This window comes from Ranitomeya imitator, chromosome 2, assembly GCF_032444005.1.
Source record: "Ranitomeya imitator isolate aRanImi1 chromosome 2, aRanImi1.pri, whole genome shotgun sequence".
Classification (NCBI taxonomy): domain Eukaryota; kingdom Metazoa; phylum Chordata; class Amphibia; order Anura; family Dendrobatidae; genus Ranitomeya; species Ranitomeya imitator.
In genome coordinates this window covers 264,569,665-264,589,482 of record NC_091283.1, presented here as the reverse complement: position 1 = coordinate 264,589,482, position 19,818 = coordinate 264,569,665, and the positions used below count along the sequence as shown (strand labels likewise).

At 42.0% G+C, this 19,818-nt stretch overlaps 1 protein-coding gene across 1 annotated transcript in view; it reads left to right on the top strand.

The window, feature by feature from the left end:
• Positions 1–19,551, top strand: part of LOC138663032 (oocyte zinc finger protein XlCOF8.4-like) — a 42,156-nt gene extending 22,605 nt beyond the window's left edge. The window contains exon 6 of the mRNA XM_069749088.1: positions 18,431–19,551. Within this exon, the coding sequence (XP_069605189.1) occupies positions 18,431–18,693 (263 nt within the window). The 3' untranslated portion in view covers positions 18,694–19,551. The remainder of the gene's footprint in view (positions 1–18,430) is intronic.
• The last annotated feature ends 267 nt before the right edge of the window (positions 19,552–19,818 follow it).

The following is a 19,818-nucleotide window of genomic DNA, read 5'->3' as shown; positions in this document are numbered from 1 at the left end:
CTCTAGTTAAAAGAGAAAAGATGTAGCAATATGTTATATGTTCATGTGGCCTCTAGGGGTCTCACTACTTTTATGTGTGTAAACATTCAAGAAAAGAGGAGGGAGAGGGAAAGGAAAAGTTATGAGCTTGACACGCCGAGATATGCATCTGTAAGCCGTTGCAAATGAATGTAACTGGTGGGTGCAGTACCTGCTGGTGATTTCAGCTGAAGTAGAAGAAAGGAAAAGGGAATATCCAGCATGTCCATCCAGTGTAAGTAAAATATCCAAAATTTATTGAAGCATTTTAAAAAACAATATTAAAAAAGAGAGAGGGAGACTCTCTCTGCCTGACGCGTTTCTGGCGCACCACGGCGCCCTTAGTCATAGGAACTAATACCATATAGATGAACAGGTTTATATATAGCAAGGAACCAATCACAGACATAGCAATCAATTGCATTGAAAAAAGCTGCAGCTAGACACACATAACAAGACTTTTTTCTCCTATTTCAAATACACTGAAATTGCATAAATATATACTTTAAATTGCCGCAAGATCTATCTGTTAGTTCAATATATGTAAAAAAGGTCATTCCTGTAATTCATACCGTGTGGATGTTTAGTGTCTAAAGTCAGAATCCAAAAGGCTTCCCGCAGTGCTAATTGTTTCTTCCAATCTCCACCTCTAGGTGACTGACTAACCCTTTCTATGCCAAAAAATGAAAAATCTGATAGGTCTCCTTTGTGTACAGAAATAAAGTGTTTCGTAGCCCCAGAATAGCCTGAATTATTGTTATTTATATTTGCTATGTGTTCTGAAATTCTTTTTTTGATTTTCCTTGTGGTGTAACCTATATAGCAAATGTTGCAAGCCTTACATTTTATGCAGTATATGACGTGGTCAGAATCACAATTAATAAATGATTTTATATTATAAGTAACATTGTGATTCGAGGAAAAAGTAGTTCTTTTGTTGTCTGCAAATTGGCAGACATTACATCTGTTGCCAGAACATTTAAAAAAACCTTTTATTGATAGCCATGATGTGGGAGTTTTTTTCTGGCGCACCATACTGGGAGACAAAATATTCCCCAGTGTGCAACCTCTCCTAGCCACTACTCTGCATCCATTCTGAAGAATTGTGCATAAAGATTTATCCTGATTGACTACAGGGAAATATTTAAGAATGATCTGTTTAATTTTATTGTACTGACTGCTATAAGCGGTAGAAAAAGTAATCTGCGTTTCAGGAGCGGCACTTGCATTTTCACTGTCAGACAGTGGCGTAACTACCGCGGTCGCAGCGGTCGCCAGTGCGACCGGGCCCGGCAGGTCAGGGGCCCGGGCCCGGCAGGTCAGGGGCACCCAACACCATGTTGCAGTGCAGGAGATTCCTCCTGCACGGCAACAGTCGGAGGCGTATCTAGGGGGAGGGGGCAGCCGGGGCACGTGAGAGACAGGAAGCAGCTCCAGTCATCATGCCAGGTGAGACTGTCAGCTTCTGCTCTGCAGCCCCGGGATAGAAGGTGAGAGCAGGGGGGGGGGGGGAGGTGCGGGTCGGAGCCGCTTTAGTCAGGAGACGCTGAGGAGCTGCAGAGCTGCAGCCGATTTACATCAGCCACCCCTGTACCAGAGAGGAGATTGTGAGTTGTGTATATGAGCTGGTATCGTGTGTGTGTGTGTGATATCTGTAGTGTTTGTGTGTGTGTGTGTGTGTCAGGGACTTGTGTCCCTTGTCCCCGTGTGCCAGTCTCCCTTGCCCATTTGTCCCTGTGTGTCAGTCTCCCTTTCCCACTTGTCCCTGTGTCCCCTTGTGCTTGTATCCCTTGCCCACTTGTCCCCATGTGCCCCTTGTGTCAGGCTCCCTTGCCCACTAGTCCCCTTGTGTCAGTCTCCCTTGTACCCTTCTGTCAGTCTCCCTTGCCCACTAGTCCCCTTGTAACCTTCTCCCCTGCCTCCTAGCCCCCATGTGTCCCCTTGTGCCTGTCTTCCTTGCTCCCTAGCCCCCCTATGTTACCCTTGTGCCTGTCTCCCCTAGCCCCCTTGTGCCCTCTCCCCTGCCCCCTCGTCACCATTTGCTCGTGTCTTTCTCACTGCCCCTGTATGGAGGGGCTGCATTATACTATTAGGGGGGCTGCGTTGTATTCTATGGGGGTTACATTGAGTTGTATGGCAGGGCTGCAGGGGGGGGGCCCCATTTGGAAGTTCGCACCGGGGCCCCTATCTTTGTAGTTACGCCACTGCTGTCAGAATACAATAAATCAGCATGTGGAATTTTGGAAACATGTCTGAATGCATGTCTTATATTAGATTGTTTATATCCCCTATCAAATAATCTATCAGAAATAAGATGACTTTCCTTGTGGAAACTTTCCTCACTAGAGCAAATTCTTCTCGCTCTCGTGAGCTCACCCCTAGGAATGGCATGAATGGTGTGTCGAGGGTGTGCGCTTGAAGACATCAGGATTGTGTTTCCAGAATTGTCTTTTCTATAAAGAGAAGTATTAACCCTATGTGTTGTATTGCTGCCTGTAAGAAGCACATCCAAAAATGAAACCTCGTCCGATGGAATGCCACTGGTGAAACGCAGGTTACACTTGTTATTATTCAAATAGAGCATGAAATCAGAAAACTTAGTCACACCCCCTTGCCAAATTAGCAGAATATCATCCACAAATCTCCCATACCAATTAAGGTATGGGAGAAATGGATTATCATCTGTGAATATGTAGGTTTCTTCCCACCATGCCATAAATAAAACGGCTAAAGATGGGGAGAATTTAGACCCCATAGGAGCACCCATGGTCTGGATGAAGTACTCATTTTGAAACATAAAAAAATTATGCTTAAGTAAATAATGTAGAGACGCAAGAATGAACCATTTCAATGAATCTGAATAGCTACTATACTTACTTAGATGATGTTCAATTGCTGTCATAGCCAAAGAATGGGGAATGCATGAATATAAATTTGTGACATCGCAAGTTACAAAAGAATAATTATGACACCATTGAAAAGTATCAAAAACCTTTAAAACTGTTGAGGTGTCTTTAAGATACCCTGGAATTCTTGGGATCAAAGGTTGGAGATACTCGTCAATCAAATGACTGAGGTTTTCATTAAGGGAACCCATCCCAGAAATTATAGGTCGTAACGGTGGGGGAAAAACGTTTTTATGCGTTTTTGGGAGCCCATGGAAAATGGGAGTAATTGAATGTTCAGGCAATAGCCATTTGTTAATCTTATTGCTGATAACCCCCAATCTCTGTGCTTTATTGAGTATTTCAGTCATGTCATATTTAAAGGATAAAGTGGGGTCAGATCTTAAAGAATTATATGTGCTAGTATCCCGTATAATAGACATTATCAACTTACAATACAAAGCAGTGTCTATGACTACTATACAGCCCCCTTTGTCCGACTGGCGGACTGTCAAGTTGTAATTACGTTGTAAATCTCTAACAGCCTGAGATTGGTCTCTACTCAGGTTACTTCGATGGTTTGCACTCCGGGTTTCAGCATGTAATTTTTTCAAATCTTGTTCGACCAGAGTCTGAAAAAGGTCTAAGGCAGGAACCCTTGATTGGAGGGGATAATATGCCGGACTAGATGAAAGCACCTGCACATCCTCGTCCTTTATTTTATTCTCGGCAAAATTTTCTTCCTGAAGAGAAGTTAAAGTGGGTAAAGTACATTGTTCCATAAAGGAAAGAGACGCATTATTTTCCCTGGTACAATATGATTTTTTTCTGCCAGAATTGAGGTCATTTTGATTGTCTGAAAAAAAATGTCTTAACAGTAAGAAGACGAGTAAATTTATTGACATCTTTGATAGTCTCGAATAGATTGAAATTGCCAGTGGGACCAAAGTTTAAACCTTTAGCCAATGTTTCAATTTGTGTAGAGGATAGAATGGTGGGAGTCAGAATTATAACACTGTCCAGATGCTGACTCAATACTGATGTCTGCGTTTCCTTTCCCTCCTGGGATATCTTCTCCATTCCTCTCTTGCGGGCTCTCCTGCCCCCCTCTTCCTCCTGCGTTTTTTGACATAGCAGTGCTGTGAACGTGTCTGGCATCTGCACTGGAGAAAGACGCATCTGTTTCACAATCTGATAGATTATACTCCGATGAAGAAAAAGACACAGATTTTCTATGTGCATATTCACATTGACACCAATGAGGTTGGTTTCTGAGTATAGGCTTGGGTGTATAATCAATCCGTTTCCTCCATGAATACACTTTGTCATTTTTATAATCAAAAGAGTCTCTATTGAACTTAGATTTTTTCATTTTTATGATGGAATCCTCCATAGTTTTTAAATGATCAGTCATTTTTTTGGAGAGCATATCAAAATCAGGCTGGTCAGTATATTTAGAAAGTTCATTATTGGTATTATCAATGTCCACCTTAAGTTGGTGAAGTTTGATTTCTTCATATGATATGATCAAACTCATAAGTTTTAGTGAGCATTGTGAAAGAATCATATTCCATTCAGAGAGAAATTTATCTGAAAAAATATAAGTAGGAGATTTTTTCATACGCAAACCCCTGGGAATCATTTCTTTTTCAACATATTTCTTTAAAGTATTATGGTCCCACCAGGTGCATATTTCTTGCTGAGAAAATTTCTCTAATTTTGAAAGGAGATCTTTCAGCTCACTAGGTGGTGCAGAGATACCATCTGTGTTATCAAGCACTGAGGCTAATTTAGCCATGCGGGAATCCATGATTGAATTAAAAAAAAAAAAAAAAAAAAGCACAATATATATGAGTAAACCACACTTGTGTGCTAGCTGCTGCGTTTCCCAGACATAAAAGTTTTGCAACGGAATGAATGATAGTCTATACATCCATATGATAAAGCAAATATATAAACAAATATGAACATTAACCCCTTAGCGACCGCCGATACGCCTTTTAACGGCGGCCGCTAAGGGTACTTAAACCACAGCGCCGTTAATTAACGGCGCTATGGAAAAAGTGAATAGCGCCCCCCAGAGGCCGATTTTCTCCGGGGTCTCGGCTGCCGGGGGTAGCCGACACCCCAGAGAACATGATTCGGGGTTTTTTTTTTACCGACCCCGCATTTGCGATTGCCGGTAATTAACCGTTTACCGGCGATCGCAAAAAAAAAACAAAAACGCGATCTCTTTTTCATTTCTCTGTCCTCCGATGTGATCGCACATCGGAGGACAGAGAAAAAGGGTCCCAGGTGGCCCCCCAATACTCACCTATCTCCCCTGATGCTCCTCGTGTCTCCCGGTGGGCGCCGCCATCTTCAAAATGGCGGGCGCATGCGCAGTGCGCCCGCGGCCGGCCCCGTGAGAATCTTTGGGGTCTCGGCTGCCGGGGGTAGCCGAGACCCCAAATTGCATGATCGGGGTCGGTTTTACCGACCCCTGTTTTGCGATCGCCGGTAATTAACTGTTTACCGGCAACCGCAAAAAAAAAAAAGTAAAGTGTAATTCTCTGTCCTCTGATGTGATCGCACATCAGAGGACAGAGAAATAGGGGGATTCGGGGACCCTACAATACTCACCTGTGTCCCTGGATCCTCTTGCTGCTCCTCCTGGCCGCCGGCAGAAGAAAATGGCGGGCGCATGCGCAGTGCGCCCGCCATCTGTCTCCATCTGCCGGCCGGCAGGAGAAGAGCAGTTGGGGCTAAAATTAGGGGTAGGGTTAGGGGTAGGGTTAGGGGTAGGGCTAGGGTTAGGGGTAGGGTCAGGGGTAGGGTTAGGGGTAGGGCTAGGGTTAGGGCTAGGGCTAGGGTTAGGGTTAGGGTTGGGGCTAAATTTAGGGTTAGGGTTGGGGCTAAACTGAGGGTTAGGCTTCTTTCACACTTACGTCGGTACGGGGCCGTCGCAATGCGTCGGCCCGACATACCGACGCACGTTGTGAAAATTGTGCACAACGTGGGCAGCAGCTGTAGTTTTTCAACGCATCCGCTGCCCAATCTATGTCCTGGGGAGGAGGGGGCGGAGTTACGGCCACGCATGCGCGGTCAGAAATGGCGGATGCGACGTACAAAAAAGTTTCATTGAACGTTTTTTTGTGCCGACGGTCCGCCAAAACACAACTGATCCAGTGCACGACGGACGCGACGTGTGGCCATCCGTCACGATCCGTCGGCAATACAAGTCTGGGCAAAAAACGCATCCTGCGGGCACATTTGCAGGATCCGTTTCTTGTCCAAAACGACGGATTGCGACGGAATGCCAAACGACGCAAGTGTGAAAGTAGCCTTAGGGTTAGGGTTGGGGCTAAAGTTAGGGCTAGGGTTGGGGCTAAAGTTAGGGTTAGAGCTGGGATTAGGGTTAGGGTTTGGATTAGGGTTGCTATTAGGGTTAGGGTTGGCATTAGGGTTACGCTTGGGATTAGGGTTAGGTTTGGGATTAGGGTTAAGGTTAGGGTTGTGATTAGGGGTGTATTGGGATTAGGGTTAGGTTTGAGGTTAGGGTTGAGATTAGGATTAGGGGTGTGTTGGATTTAGGGTTTTGATTAGGGTTATGGTTAGGGTTGACATTAGGGTTGTTTTGGGGTAAGGGTTGTGATTATGGTTAGGGTTAGTGATTAGGATTATGGATCAGGTTGGGATTAGGGTTAGGGGTGTGTTGGGGTTAGGGTTGGAGCTAGAATTGGGGGGTTTCCACTGTTTAGGTACGAGGGGCGATCCAAAAGTAATGATAATCAATACTAAACACAATGAATATAGTCAAAAAATAAATTTATTTTTCTACATAGTCTCCTAACAAGCCTATACATTTAGTCCATCTCTTTTCTAAACTTAGAATTCCCTTTGAAAAAAATTCTTGATCTTGACCATCTCTTCGATCTGCCAATACAACTTCTTCAACTTTTTTCACGTTTTCTTCATTGAGGGACGTGGATGGGCGTCCTTCACTATGGTTATTTTCCGTCGATGTTCTTCCCAGCTTAAATTCCTTGGCCCAGCGTGCAACTGTGGAATATGGAGGAGAAGAGTCCCCCAATGTTTCCACCAAGTCGCTGTGTATGTCTTTGGTAGTCATTTTTTTTCAAGCAGAGGTATTTGATGACAGCTCTGAGCTCGTTTTTTTCCATTTTGATGTTCACTCCTCGGCAGTTCATATTCAAATGAATGTAGCTCCCGGGAATTGTGGTCTATTTAAGTAATTTTTTTTTCCTGGACTAGTGGGTACCTAAGAGAGAAGAAAACATTTTATTTTAATTTCTGTGTGCAATAGAAATAACCGATTATCATTACTTTTGGATCGCCCCTCGTACATCAGGGGGTCTCCAAACACGACAGCCAATTTTGCGCTCAAAAAGTCAAATGGTGCTCCCTCCCTTCTGAGCTCTGCCGTGCGCCCAAACAGTGGTTTACCCCCACATATGGCGCATCAGCATACTCGGGATAAATTGGACAACAACTATTGCAGTCCAATTTCTCCTGTTACCCTTGTGAAAATAAAAACTTGGGGGCTACAATATCTTTTTTGTGGAAAAAAAAATATTTTTTATTTTCACGACTCTGCATTCTAAACTTCTGTGAAGCACTTGGGCATTCAAAGTTCTCACCACACATCTAGATAAGTTCCTTGGGGGGTCTAGTTTCCAAAATGGGGTCACTTGTGGGGGGTTACTACAGTTTAGGTACATCAGGGGCTCTGCAATCGCAACATAATGCCCACAGACCATTCTATCAAAGTCTGCATTCCAAAAAGGCGCTCCTTCCCTTCCGAGCTCTGCCGTGCGCCCAAACAGTGGTTTACCCCCACATATGGCGCATCAGCGTACTCGGGATAAATTGGACAACAACTATTGCAGTCCAATTTCTCCTGTTACCCTTGTGAAAATAAAAACTTGGGGGCTACAATATCTTTTTTGTGGAAAAAAAAAATATTTTTTATTTTCACGACTCTGCATTCTAAACTTCTGTGAAGCACTTGGGCATTCAAAGTTCTCACCACACATCTAGATAAGTTCCTTAAGGGGTCTAGTTTCCAAAATGGTGTCACTTGTGGGGAGTTTCCACTGTTTAGGCACATCAGGGGCTCTCTAAACGTGACATGGCGTCCGATCTCAATTCCAGCCAATTCTGCATTGAAAAAGTCAAACGGCGCTCCTTCACTTCTAAGTTCTGCGGTGCGCCCAAAAAGTGGTTTACCCCCACATATGGGGTATTGGCGTATTCAGGAGAAATTGCATAACAAAATTTATGGTAACATTTCTGTTTTTACACTTGTGAAAATAAAAAAATGGTTCTGAATTAAGATGTTTGCAAAAAAAAGTTAAATGTTCATTTTTTCCTTCCACATTGTTTCAGTTCCTGTGAAGCACGTACAGGGTTAATAAACTTCTTGAATGTGGTTTTGAGAACCTTGAGGGGTGTAGTTTTTAGAATGGTGTCACACTTCATTATTTTCTATCATATAGACCCCTCAAAATGACTTCAAATGTGATGTGGTCCCTAAAAAAAAATGGTGTTGTAAAAATGAGAAATTGCTGGTCAACTTTTAACCCTTATAACTCCCTAACAAAAAAAATTTTGTTTCCAAAATTGTGCTGATGTAAAGTAGACATGTGGGAAATGTTATTTATTAACTATTTTTCGTGACATATCTCTCTGATTTAAGGGCATAAAAATACAAAGTTTGAAAATTGCAAAATTTTAAAAATGTTCGCCATATTTCCATTTTTTTCATAAATAATCGCAAGTAATATCGAAGAAATGTTACCACTAACATGAAGTACAATATGTCACGAAAAAACAATCTCAGAATCAGCGGGATCCGTTGAAGCGTTCCAGAGTTATAACCTCATAAAGTGACAGTGGTCAGAATTGCAAAAATTGGCCTGGTCATTAAGTACCAAATTGGCTCTGTCACTAAGGGGTTAAACAAAAGACTTGCGATGTCACAAATTTATATTCATGCATTCCCCATTCTTTGGCTATGACAGCAATTGAACATCATCTAAGTAAGTATAGTAGCTATTCAGATTCATTGAAATGGTTCATTCTTGCGTCTCTACATTATTTACTTAAGCATAATTTTTTTATGTTTCAAAATGAGTACTTCATCCAGACCATGGGTGCTCCTATGGGGTCTAAATTCTCCCCATCTTTAGCCGTTTTATTTATGGCATGGTGGGAAGAAACCTACATATTCACAGATGATAATCCATTTCTCCCATACCTTAATTGGTATGGGAGATTTGTGGATGATATTCTGCTAATTTGGCAAGGGGGTGTGACTAAGTTTTCTGATTTCATGCTCTGTTTGAATAATAACAAGTGTAACCTGCGTTTCACCATTGGCATTCCATCGGACGAGGTTTCATTTTTGGATGTGCTTCTTACAGGTAGCAATACAACACATAGGGTTAATACTTCTCTTTATAGAAAAGACAATTCTGGAAACACAATCCTGATGTCTTCAAGCGCACACCCTCGACATACCATTCATGCCATTCCTAGGGGTGAGCTCACGAGAGCGAGAAGAATTTGCTCTAGCGAGGAAAGTTTCCACAAGGAAAGTCATCTTATTTCTGATAGATTATTTGATAGGGGGTATAAACAATCTAATATAAGACATGCATTCAGACATGTTTCCAAAATTCCACGTGCTGATTTATTGTATTCTGACAGTGAAAATGCAAGTGCCGCTCCTGAAACGCAGATTACTTTTTCTACCGCTTATAGCAGTCAGTACAATAAAATTAAACAGATCATTCTTAAATATCTCCCTGTAGTCAATCAGGATAAATCTTTATGCACAATTCTTCAGAATGGATGCAGAGTAGTGGCCAGGAGAGGTTGCACACTGGGGAATATTTTGTCTCCCAGTATGGTGCGCCAGAAAAAAACTCCCACATCATGGCTATCAATAAAAGGTTTTTTCAAATGTTCTGGCAACAGATGTAATGTCTGCCAATTTGCAGACAACAAAAGAACTACTTTTTCCTCGAATCACAATGTTACTTATAATATAAAATCATTTATTAATTGTGATTCTGACCACGTCATATACTGCATAAAATGTAAGGCTTGCAACATTTGCTATATAGGTTACACCACAAGGAAAATCAAAAAAAGAATTTCAGAACACATAGCAAATATAAATAACAATAATTCAGGCTATTCTGGGGCTACGAAACATTTTATTTCTGTACATAAAGGAGACCTATCAGATTTTTCATTTTTTGGCATAGAAAGGGTTAGTCAGTCACCTAGAGGTGGAGATTGGAAGAAACAATTAGCACTGCGGGAAGCCTTTTGGATTCTGACTTTAGACACTAAACATCCACACGGTATGAATTACAGGAATGACCTTTTTTACATATATTGAACTAACAGATAGATCTTGCGGCAATTTAAAGTATATATTTATGCAATTTCAGTGTATTTGAAATAGGAGAAAAAAGTCTTGTTATGTGTGTATAGCTGCAGCTTTTTTCAATGCAATTGATTGCTATGTCTGTGATTGGTTCCTTGCTATATATAAACCTGTTCATCTATATGGTATTAGTTCCTATGACTAAGGGCGCCGTGGTGCGCCAGAAACGCGTCAGGCAGAGAGAGTCTCCCTCTCTCTTTTTTAATATTGTTCTTTAAAATGCTTCAATAAATTTTGGATATTTTACTTACACTGGATGGACGTGCTGGATATTCCCTTTTCCTTTCTTCTACTTTTATGTGTGTTCTATATTCTTTGTTTGGAACTTGTTGGATGTTGTTGTACTCGGAATTCATGTAATGGAGGTTGAGACATGATGTGAATAAAGAGCCTGGAGATACTCACAGAGTGTGATTTATGACAGGATTCATCAAACAGAACATAAGCACAAACAGAAACCATTACAAAACACACAGTGCAGGATCTGAGGCTTAGGGCACCTGACTGAAACTGCATGCACTGACCCACGTGGAAAGTCATGCACCAGCTGCAAATGACTTCACAAACCGCAGACAGCTACACAGCAGCAACCAGGGACCGCACATGAGGAAGGTATTCAGCAGGGCAAATACCTAAAAGCCCATGTACGAATGCACAGCAGAGCAGGGAACTGAGAAGGCTCCAATCCAAGTAACAGCCAACAGTATCCCAGCTCAAATTAGGGAGAAAAGAGTAAAGGGTTAAAGCAAACATATGCATTGTCATGCCGAAAACCAGAAACAGACAGAACGGCGTGACATGATGGAGACTGATCAGTTTGAGCATTTCAGTAGATGTTATTGTCTATAGTCAGTTTTTGATTGCAGTAGTGTCCAAAATACTCTGATTTAACCTCTTCCTGCACCCAGTTTTGGGTTCTTAATCAGCCCCCATTTTTACAATCTGACGTGTGTCACTTTATGTGGTGATACCTTTGGAATTATTCACAAAGGATAATAGAAAACAAATGGATCTTGCAAATTATTTTCCAACTTCTCACAATAGTTTGCAGACACAATGTATTGGGAGCAATGTTCATGGTCAACTGGCAGCTCAAAAGATCTCCATGAACATGCTTGGCACTATCTTCTCTGCTTTCCATATCCCAAGGATCGCCTTGCTCATCGCTCTTTAACACCATTACATGGATCTGGACTTACACAGGGACCCCTAGGCTTGGACCATGGTGTTACCTGCTATTCTGTGGTATTAGATGACAAGAAGAATAGTCAGATAGCTGGATCAGATCCAGAAGGACAGAATCAGAAGACACAAGAGTAGTCAGTAAACGGGCCACGGTCACAACAGTAAACAAATACACAAGCCGCAAGCTGAGCACAGAGGACTGAACCAGAGGAGAACAACGCTGTTTCTGGCAGATTCCGGCCATGTTCTTTGAGCTTTAGTAGGGTGTGGTACTTTCCAATTGGCTGAAGTAGGGAGCAGATTACTCCAGCTGGAGAGCAGGAACAGATCCCAGATGACATTGGACACACCATATGCAGAAGCGCTAATATGACTAAATGACACAAAACTAGAATAGTCAAAATCCCCATAAAGTGATTCCATTTTGTAAATTAATTCACTGAGGGAAATAATCTATACATATGTGGTCAAAATTGTTGATACCCCTCGTTTAATGACAGAAAAACCCACAGTGGTGACAGAAATAACTTGAATCTGACAAAAGTAATAAGAAATAAAAGATCTATGAAAATGAAGTAGTGAAAGTCATACTTTGTTTTTCAACCATGATTCCACAGAAATAAAAAAAATAATGAAATAGGCCTGGACAGAAATGATGGTACCCCTGAAAATAATGTGACAAAAGGGACATGTTAAATCGCGGTGTGTCCACTAACTAGCATCACAGGTGTCTACAATCTTGGAATCAGTGAGTGGGCCTGTATATAGGGCTACAGATACTCACTGTCCAAAAAGAGTTCTTTCATAAAAATAACAAATTTTTTTGAAAACCTGATATTACATGAAAATCAGAAACAAAATGATAAAAACAGCTTATCAATGACAAGGCACATAGAGAGCTTCTGTGTGAAGGACACAAAAACAATGACACTGAGAAAAAGCAGGCTGGACAAGCAGAGGTCATAAATCTCCACCTTAATAAACTTCAATGCAATAGCAAAAAAAGTGCATAGTGCAAATAAGGTGCAAACATTATACCAATTATCCGAAAAAGTAGAGGGCTTAATATAGCTTAATGTGGGAGAGTATACATCACTCTAAATAAACCCATTAGCCAAATATCACTACCCTAGGGATTAAAGCGACACTCAAAGTCCTGCTTACCCATGTCGCCTGTCATCGTGTGTCCAGGGCAGCCCTGACGCGCGTTTCGCTTGGGCTTCTTCGGGAGGCTGCCTCCTGAACGTGCGTCGAACTGCTTTGGACACATGCTGACAGGCAACATGGGTAAGCAGTAGTGATGAGTGAATATACTCGGTACTCGAGATTTCCCGAGCACGTTCGGGTGTCCTCCAAGTATATGTAAGTACTTGGAGATTTAGTTTTCAGTGCCGCAGCTGAATGATTTATATCTGTTAGCCAGCTTTATTACATGTGGGGATTCCCTAGCAACCAGGCAACCCCCACAAGTACTTATGCTGGCTAACAGATGAAAATCATTCAACTGCGTCGCTGAAAACTAAATCTCCTATAGAGTTATAGGTACTTACATATACTCGGAGGACACCCGAACGTGCTCGGGAAATCTCGAGTAACGAGTATATTCGCTCATCACTAGTAAGCAGGACTTTGTTTGAGTGTCATTTTTATCCTTAGGGTAGTGATATTTGGCTAGTGGGTTTATTCAGAGTGATGTATGCTCTCCCACATTAAGCCATATTAAAAAAATGAGGAGGAATTTACTACGTAAATTGTATACACTGGCGATCCACCAGAAAGGATACCTGTAACAAAAAACTGAAAAAGCTGCTGGTGATTGTACAGGCTCTGTGTAATGTTTCCTGTTTGTGCACTAGTGCTATTAACCCCTTCATGACCTTGGGATTTTCCGTTTTTCCGTGTTCGTTTTTCGTTCCCCTCCTTCCCAGAGCCATAACTTTTTTATTTTTCTGTCAATATGGCCATTTGAGGGCTTATTTTTTGCAAAACAAGTTGTACTTTTGAATGACATCATTGCTTTTAGCATGTTGTGTGCTAGAAAACGGGGAAAAAATTCCAAGTGCGGTGAAATTGCAAAAAAAGTGCAATCCCACACTTGTTTTTTGATTGGATTTTTTACTAGGTTCACTAATTGCTAAAACTGACCAGCCATTATGATTCTCCAGGTAATTGCGAGTTCATAGACACCAAACATGTCTAGGTTCTCTTTTATCGAAGCGGTGAAAATTCCAAACTTTGCTAAAAAAAAAAAAAAATTGCGCCATATTACGATACCCGTAGCGCCTCCATTTTTCGTGATCTAGGGTCGGGTGATGGCTTATTTTTTGCGTGCCGAGCTGGCCTTTTTAATGATAACATTTTGGTGCAGATATGTTCTTTTGATCGCCTGTTATTGCATTTTAATGCAATGTTGCGGCAACCAAAAAAACGTAATTCAGGCGGTTCAAATTTTTTTCTTGCTATGCTGTTTAGCGATCAGGTTAATGCTTGTTTTTATTGATAGATCGGGCGATTCTAAACGCGGCGATACCAAATATGTGTAGGTTTGATTTTTTTTTTTATTGATTTATTTTGAATGGGGGGAAAGGGGTTGATTTAAACTTCTATATATTTTTTTTTATTTTTTTTTCATTTTTTTTTATTTTTATTTTTTTTACTTTCGCCATGCTTCAATAGCCTCAATGGGAGGCTAGAAGCTGGCACAACGCGATCGGCTCTGCTACATAGCAGCGATCATCAGATCGCTGCTATGCAGCAGAAATGCAGGTGTGCTATGAGCGCCGACCACAGGGGGGCACTCACAGCAAACTGGCATCAGTAACCATAGAGGTCTCAAGGACCTCTATGGTTACTATTCTGACACATCGCTGACCCCCGATCATGTGACGGAGGTCGGCGATGCGCTCATTTCCGGCTGCCTGGTTGGAAGCGCGGGTTAAATGCCGCTGTCAGCGTTTGACAGTGGCATTTAACTAGTTAATAGCGGTGGGTAAATCGCGATTTCATCCGCCGCTATTGCGGGCACATGTCAGCTGTTCAAAACAGCTGACATGTCCTGGCTTTAATGCGGGCTCACCGCCGGAGCCCGCATCAAAGCACGATATCTGACCTCGGACGTACTATCCCGTCCGAGGTCAGAAAGAGGTTAAAAATGAAAAAACGAGAGGGTAATCACCTGCGCTAATTACAGTTGAAGAACAGAGTTAATAATTTGGATCAACAAATGTTGTACTTACATATGTGGCTGAGATACTGCGACTGTCCACTGCATGTGGGGAAGTCAACATAGGGGTGGGTGATAAGTTTGTCAGTCATATAATCGTAGCATCCCAGCTTGGTGCTAGAACCTGTAATATAATGAGCCACTTAGATCCGATATATATATATATATATATATATATATATATATATTTTTTAATATATCAGTGTTAAATGTATAAATGCGCTTACCCAGTGTACCCGGATAATGGATTCACCTTGAAGGGACAATAGAAGAGGGTGGGATATGTTGTTATTCCACCGTGGATAATTGGATTGGACCTCTGATTTCCAGGGGCCTGTGCTGCTAATGCTGCAATAGGTATAATATCTAGATTATGGTAATCTCAGTTCAAAAAAGCACCGTTTTGAGGAGATGTGCTGTACACTTAAGGTACCTTCACACTAAACAACTTCACAACGATATCGCTAGCGATCCGTGACGTTGCAGCGTCCTCGCTAGCGATATCGTTGTGTTTGACACGCAGCAGCGATCAGGATCCTGCTGTGATGTCGTTGGTCGGAGCTAGAAGGCCAGAACTTTCTTTCATCGCTGGACTCCCTGCAGACATCGCTGAATCGGCGTGTGTGACACCGATTCAGCGATGTCTTCACTGGTAACCAGGGTAAACATCGGGTTACTAAGCGCAGGGCCGCGCTTAGTAACCCAATGTTTACCCTGGTTACCATCGTGAAAGAAAAAACACTACATACTTACCTTCTGCTGTCTGTCCCCGGCGCTCTGCTTCCTGCACTGGCTGTGAGCGCCGGTCAGCCGGAAAGCAGAGCGGTGACGTCACCGCTCTGCTTTCCGGCCGCTGTGCTCACAGTCAGTGCAGGAGGAGTGCAGAGAAGACAGAGCGCCGGGGACTGACAGCAGAAGGTAAGTATGTAGTGTTTGTTTTTTTTACTTTTACGATGGTAACCAGGGTAAACATCGGGTTACTAATGCGGCCCTGCGCTTAGTAACCCGATGTTTACCCTGGTTACCGGGGACCTCGGCATCGTTGGTCGCTGGAGAGCTGTCTGTGTGACAGCTCTCCAGCGACCAAACAGCGACGCTGCAGCGATCGACATCGTTGTCGGTATCGCTACAGCGTCGCTAAGTGTGAAGGTACCTTTACTTACTTAATCTTCTACCGATTTGATGGAGTATAGATAGGTTCCAGATATAGTCTTTGCGCTGATTGTAGCATGGTTGTCTGGATATTTAATAAATACACAGCTGTTTTTTTAACCAAAATAGCAGTACCTTGCTTGTTGGAGTGTTGTTAGTAATCTGCGGTCCGTGGGGCTGTTAGTGGTGTTTATAGCCTTGCTGGAGTGCCGCTCCTAAAGGTGGACCACAGCCGCGAGTCCACCTGTAGATACTGCGCTGTGGTGGTAGTTGCTGGTGGCTCCAATCAAGAGGTGGAACTCGCGCTCAATCAGTGGAGACGCCGGCGCCTGAAGCAGCGACGCGCGAAAGGAAGGGGAGGAGCTTAGCATGATGTCACGAACTAGCGAGGACAAGTGCCAATGAGATCAATGGGATAGCCAACGTGTTTTAAGGGAATCGTTCCCTCTTCAACAGGGCTTTGATGCATTGGTGCACCCTATCGCTCACACCCCTTCTATGACCTTTCCCGGTGCCTGGCACTGCAGTACTTTGCTCTGCCCTCAACAGGGCAGACAAAGTATGCCTGCGCCGGAGCCGCGGCGTGAAGACCAGAAGAGGACGTCATGGAATGAAGATTGGAGGCACTGGCCGGACCTGAGACACCCATCGGACCCGGACCGCAGCGGGACCGCCCCTGGGTGAGTATAATCTAACCTCTTTTTCTCCTCTTTCAGGTAACATCGGAGGCTTATCTACAGCATTACAGAATGCTGTAGATAAGCCCCTGATAACGGTGAGCTTACCTCACCATTGATTTTGGGGGTGACAGGTTCCCTTTAAAAGCATGACATTTTACACATTACTTAATACATATTTTACTATAGTGCATGGATATATGTGAAATATTTGTCAATTGCAACTCCTTAAACTGTACTATATCTAAATCATTGAAATTCTACCAAATAAAGCACTGCCATCTATACGAGCAGCAATTGTTCACCTTACCTTCAAGAGTTTTCTTGCAATATTCGCATGTGAAATGAGGTACTCAGGACTTGTCTTGATCCCCGACAGGCATGCCGAAATATGCCTTGTACGCCTCGCACATCTTACGACATGCTTTCATGATACAGATTGGGATATTTGTGGTAAATTTCTGCGCTGCTGAATCACTAGAATTCCAGAATTATTAGTACATGTGGCTTTATTATTCTACGCCTTTCAGAGTTCAAGATGTTTCGGTGGTGGTGTGTCCTGATGAAGGAGTCTTGAACTCTGAAATGCATAGAATAATAAAGCCACATGTACTAATAATTCTGGAATTCTAGTGATTCAGCAGCGCAGAAATTTACCACAATTATCCCAATCTGTATCTAACGGCTGGTCCTTTCCTGGACTTATGGATCTGCTGCAGCGAATGCTTTCAATGCTTCAACTCCGCTACATCTGGTGAGTGCAATCCTATGGATTAACCTTTTAACCTTCTCAGATGAAACACTATTTGCGCTCTTTCTTTCAACAGTTTTCATGGGACATGCTTTCATTAAATACTTTCTCGCTCTTGTTTTTATAAATTGTCCACACACGTAGCAAAATGCATCTGCTGGGCGCAAACAACCTCTTGATTCCATCTAAATAAAAAATTCCACTTTAACTACGATTCGTTATTCTCTTACTCAGCAATAACATAAACCGAAATGTTGGTTCGAGTCACCTGTGCTTTTATACTTGTATGACTACTATTGAACAGTCCGAGAATGTTCTAGGAAGTTCTAAAAGTTTCTAGAAACTTCTAGATAATTCTGGAAAATTGTAGAAACTTCTGCACAATTCTAGCAGTTTAAGAATACAGTTAGTCCTCAGGTTACAACGGTCTCGAGTTACATTGTTTCGTGGTTACAACGCTTTATACAACGCCTCATTCCGACTTATACGGTTTTGCGTCGTAAGTCGAACTACATGCAACTACGTGCAGCATCGGAAGAATAGAGTCCAGTACTGTACACTGTACCCGGTTACACAAGGAAAACGAGTCTCCTGCACGCCATAACACCCTAATTATGTGTTAGGATAGGTGTTTGGATAGGCTAAGTTTTTGCAGTACTGTACTGTTATTATGGTACAGTACTGTATGAATGTATGGTCCGACTTACATCGAAATTCGGTTTACAACGCAGCGTAAGAACGGATCAACGGCGTAAGTCGAGGACTACCTGTATTCTAGAAGACTACTCAGTATTGAATACAAATCGAGATTTTTACGGAAAACAGACACATTTCAAAATTTCATTGTCCTGATCACTGAAGCAAAGTTTTGGTGGAACAACAACTATTTTGTATTTGTTTTATGCATAACAGGTTAAGAAAACACACTTTCTACCCAGGAAAAAAAATTATTGTTACATAGTGTAATTAAAGTTTTTTTTACATAGCTTGCCATTTTTATGGACAGTTTAAGTAGAAATGTTCAAACATGCAAAACTCAAGGATATTTTATTAAAAAATAATAATTGTTTTTTATCTTAGCAGATGACTGTACCAGGAGATCAGAGGGACAGCTGACATCTTCAATTTTTAAATCTGATGATTTTGAGATCGTACAAGATACAACTGAAGTGATTGCTGTTACTCCAGATATATCATCATCCGTTCACAGCAAAAATCTGTCATGTAATCCTAGGAAACTGGTCCCATCCTATGATACGTTACCGGCTACTAAGGAAAATCAAAAAGACACAAAAGAGAATAGTAAAACCAAAAACACTCAGTTTGAAAAAATGTTGCAGTAATCCGCAAGTGCTAGTAAAAGATGTAAAAAACAGGGTATTTGGTTGATACGTTTTTTGCAAAAAATGTATACTAAGCTGCTCTACCAATCTTCACGGTATACCCTTATCAGAGCAGTCCTAACTAATGTATGCAATCCCTATCTGATGTATTTAAAAACCTGATCATCTGTATATAACCTGTGTGAACAGGGTTCAGAGAGGAAAAAATCCATGTGTGCATACAGGGTAGAACAGCTTTTGTGCAGATAGCCCAAGAGGAGTGGTGGAACTCCCCAGTCTTGTAGACACAAGAGAACAATTATGGAAACAGGAACACATGGGCTACTTGCACAGTGAACAAGTCTGTATGATCATGTTCACACACCACCAAGAAACCTGAAGACACAAAAGAGAATAGTAAAACCAAAAACACTCAGTTTGAAAAAATGTTGCAGTAATCCGCAAGTGCTAGTAAAAGATGTAAAAAAACAGGGTATTTGGTTGATACGTTTTTTGCAAAAAATGTATACTAAGCTGCTCTACCAATCTTCACGGTATACCCTTATCAGAGCAGTCCTAACTAATGTATGCAATCCCTATCTGATGTATTTAAAAACCTGATCATCTGTATATAACCTGTGTGAACAGGGTTCAGAGAGGAAAAAATCCATGTGTGCATACAGGGTAGAACAGCTTTTGTGCAGATAGCCCAAGAGGAGTGGTGGAACTCCCCAGTCTTGTAGACACAAGAGAACAATTATGGAAACAGGAACACATGGGCTACTTGCACAGTGAACAAGTCTGTATGATCATGTTCACACACCACCAAGAAACCTGAAGACACAAAAGAGAATAGTAAAACCAAAAACACTCAGTTTGAAAAAATGTTGCAGTAATCCGCAAGTGCTAGTAAAAGATGTAAAAAACAGGGTATTTGGTTGATACGTTTTTTGCAAAAAATGTATACTAAGCTGCTCTACCAATCTTCACGGTATACCCTTATCAGAGCAGTCCTAACTAATGTATGCAATCCCTATCTGATGTATTTAAAAACCTGATCATCTGTATATAACCTGTGTGAACAGGGTTCAGAGAGGAAAAAATCCATGTGTGCATACAGGGTAGAACAGCTTTTGTGCAGATAGC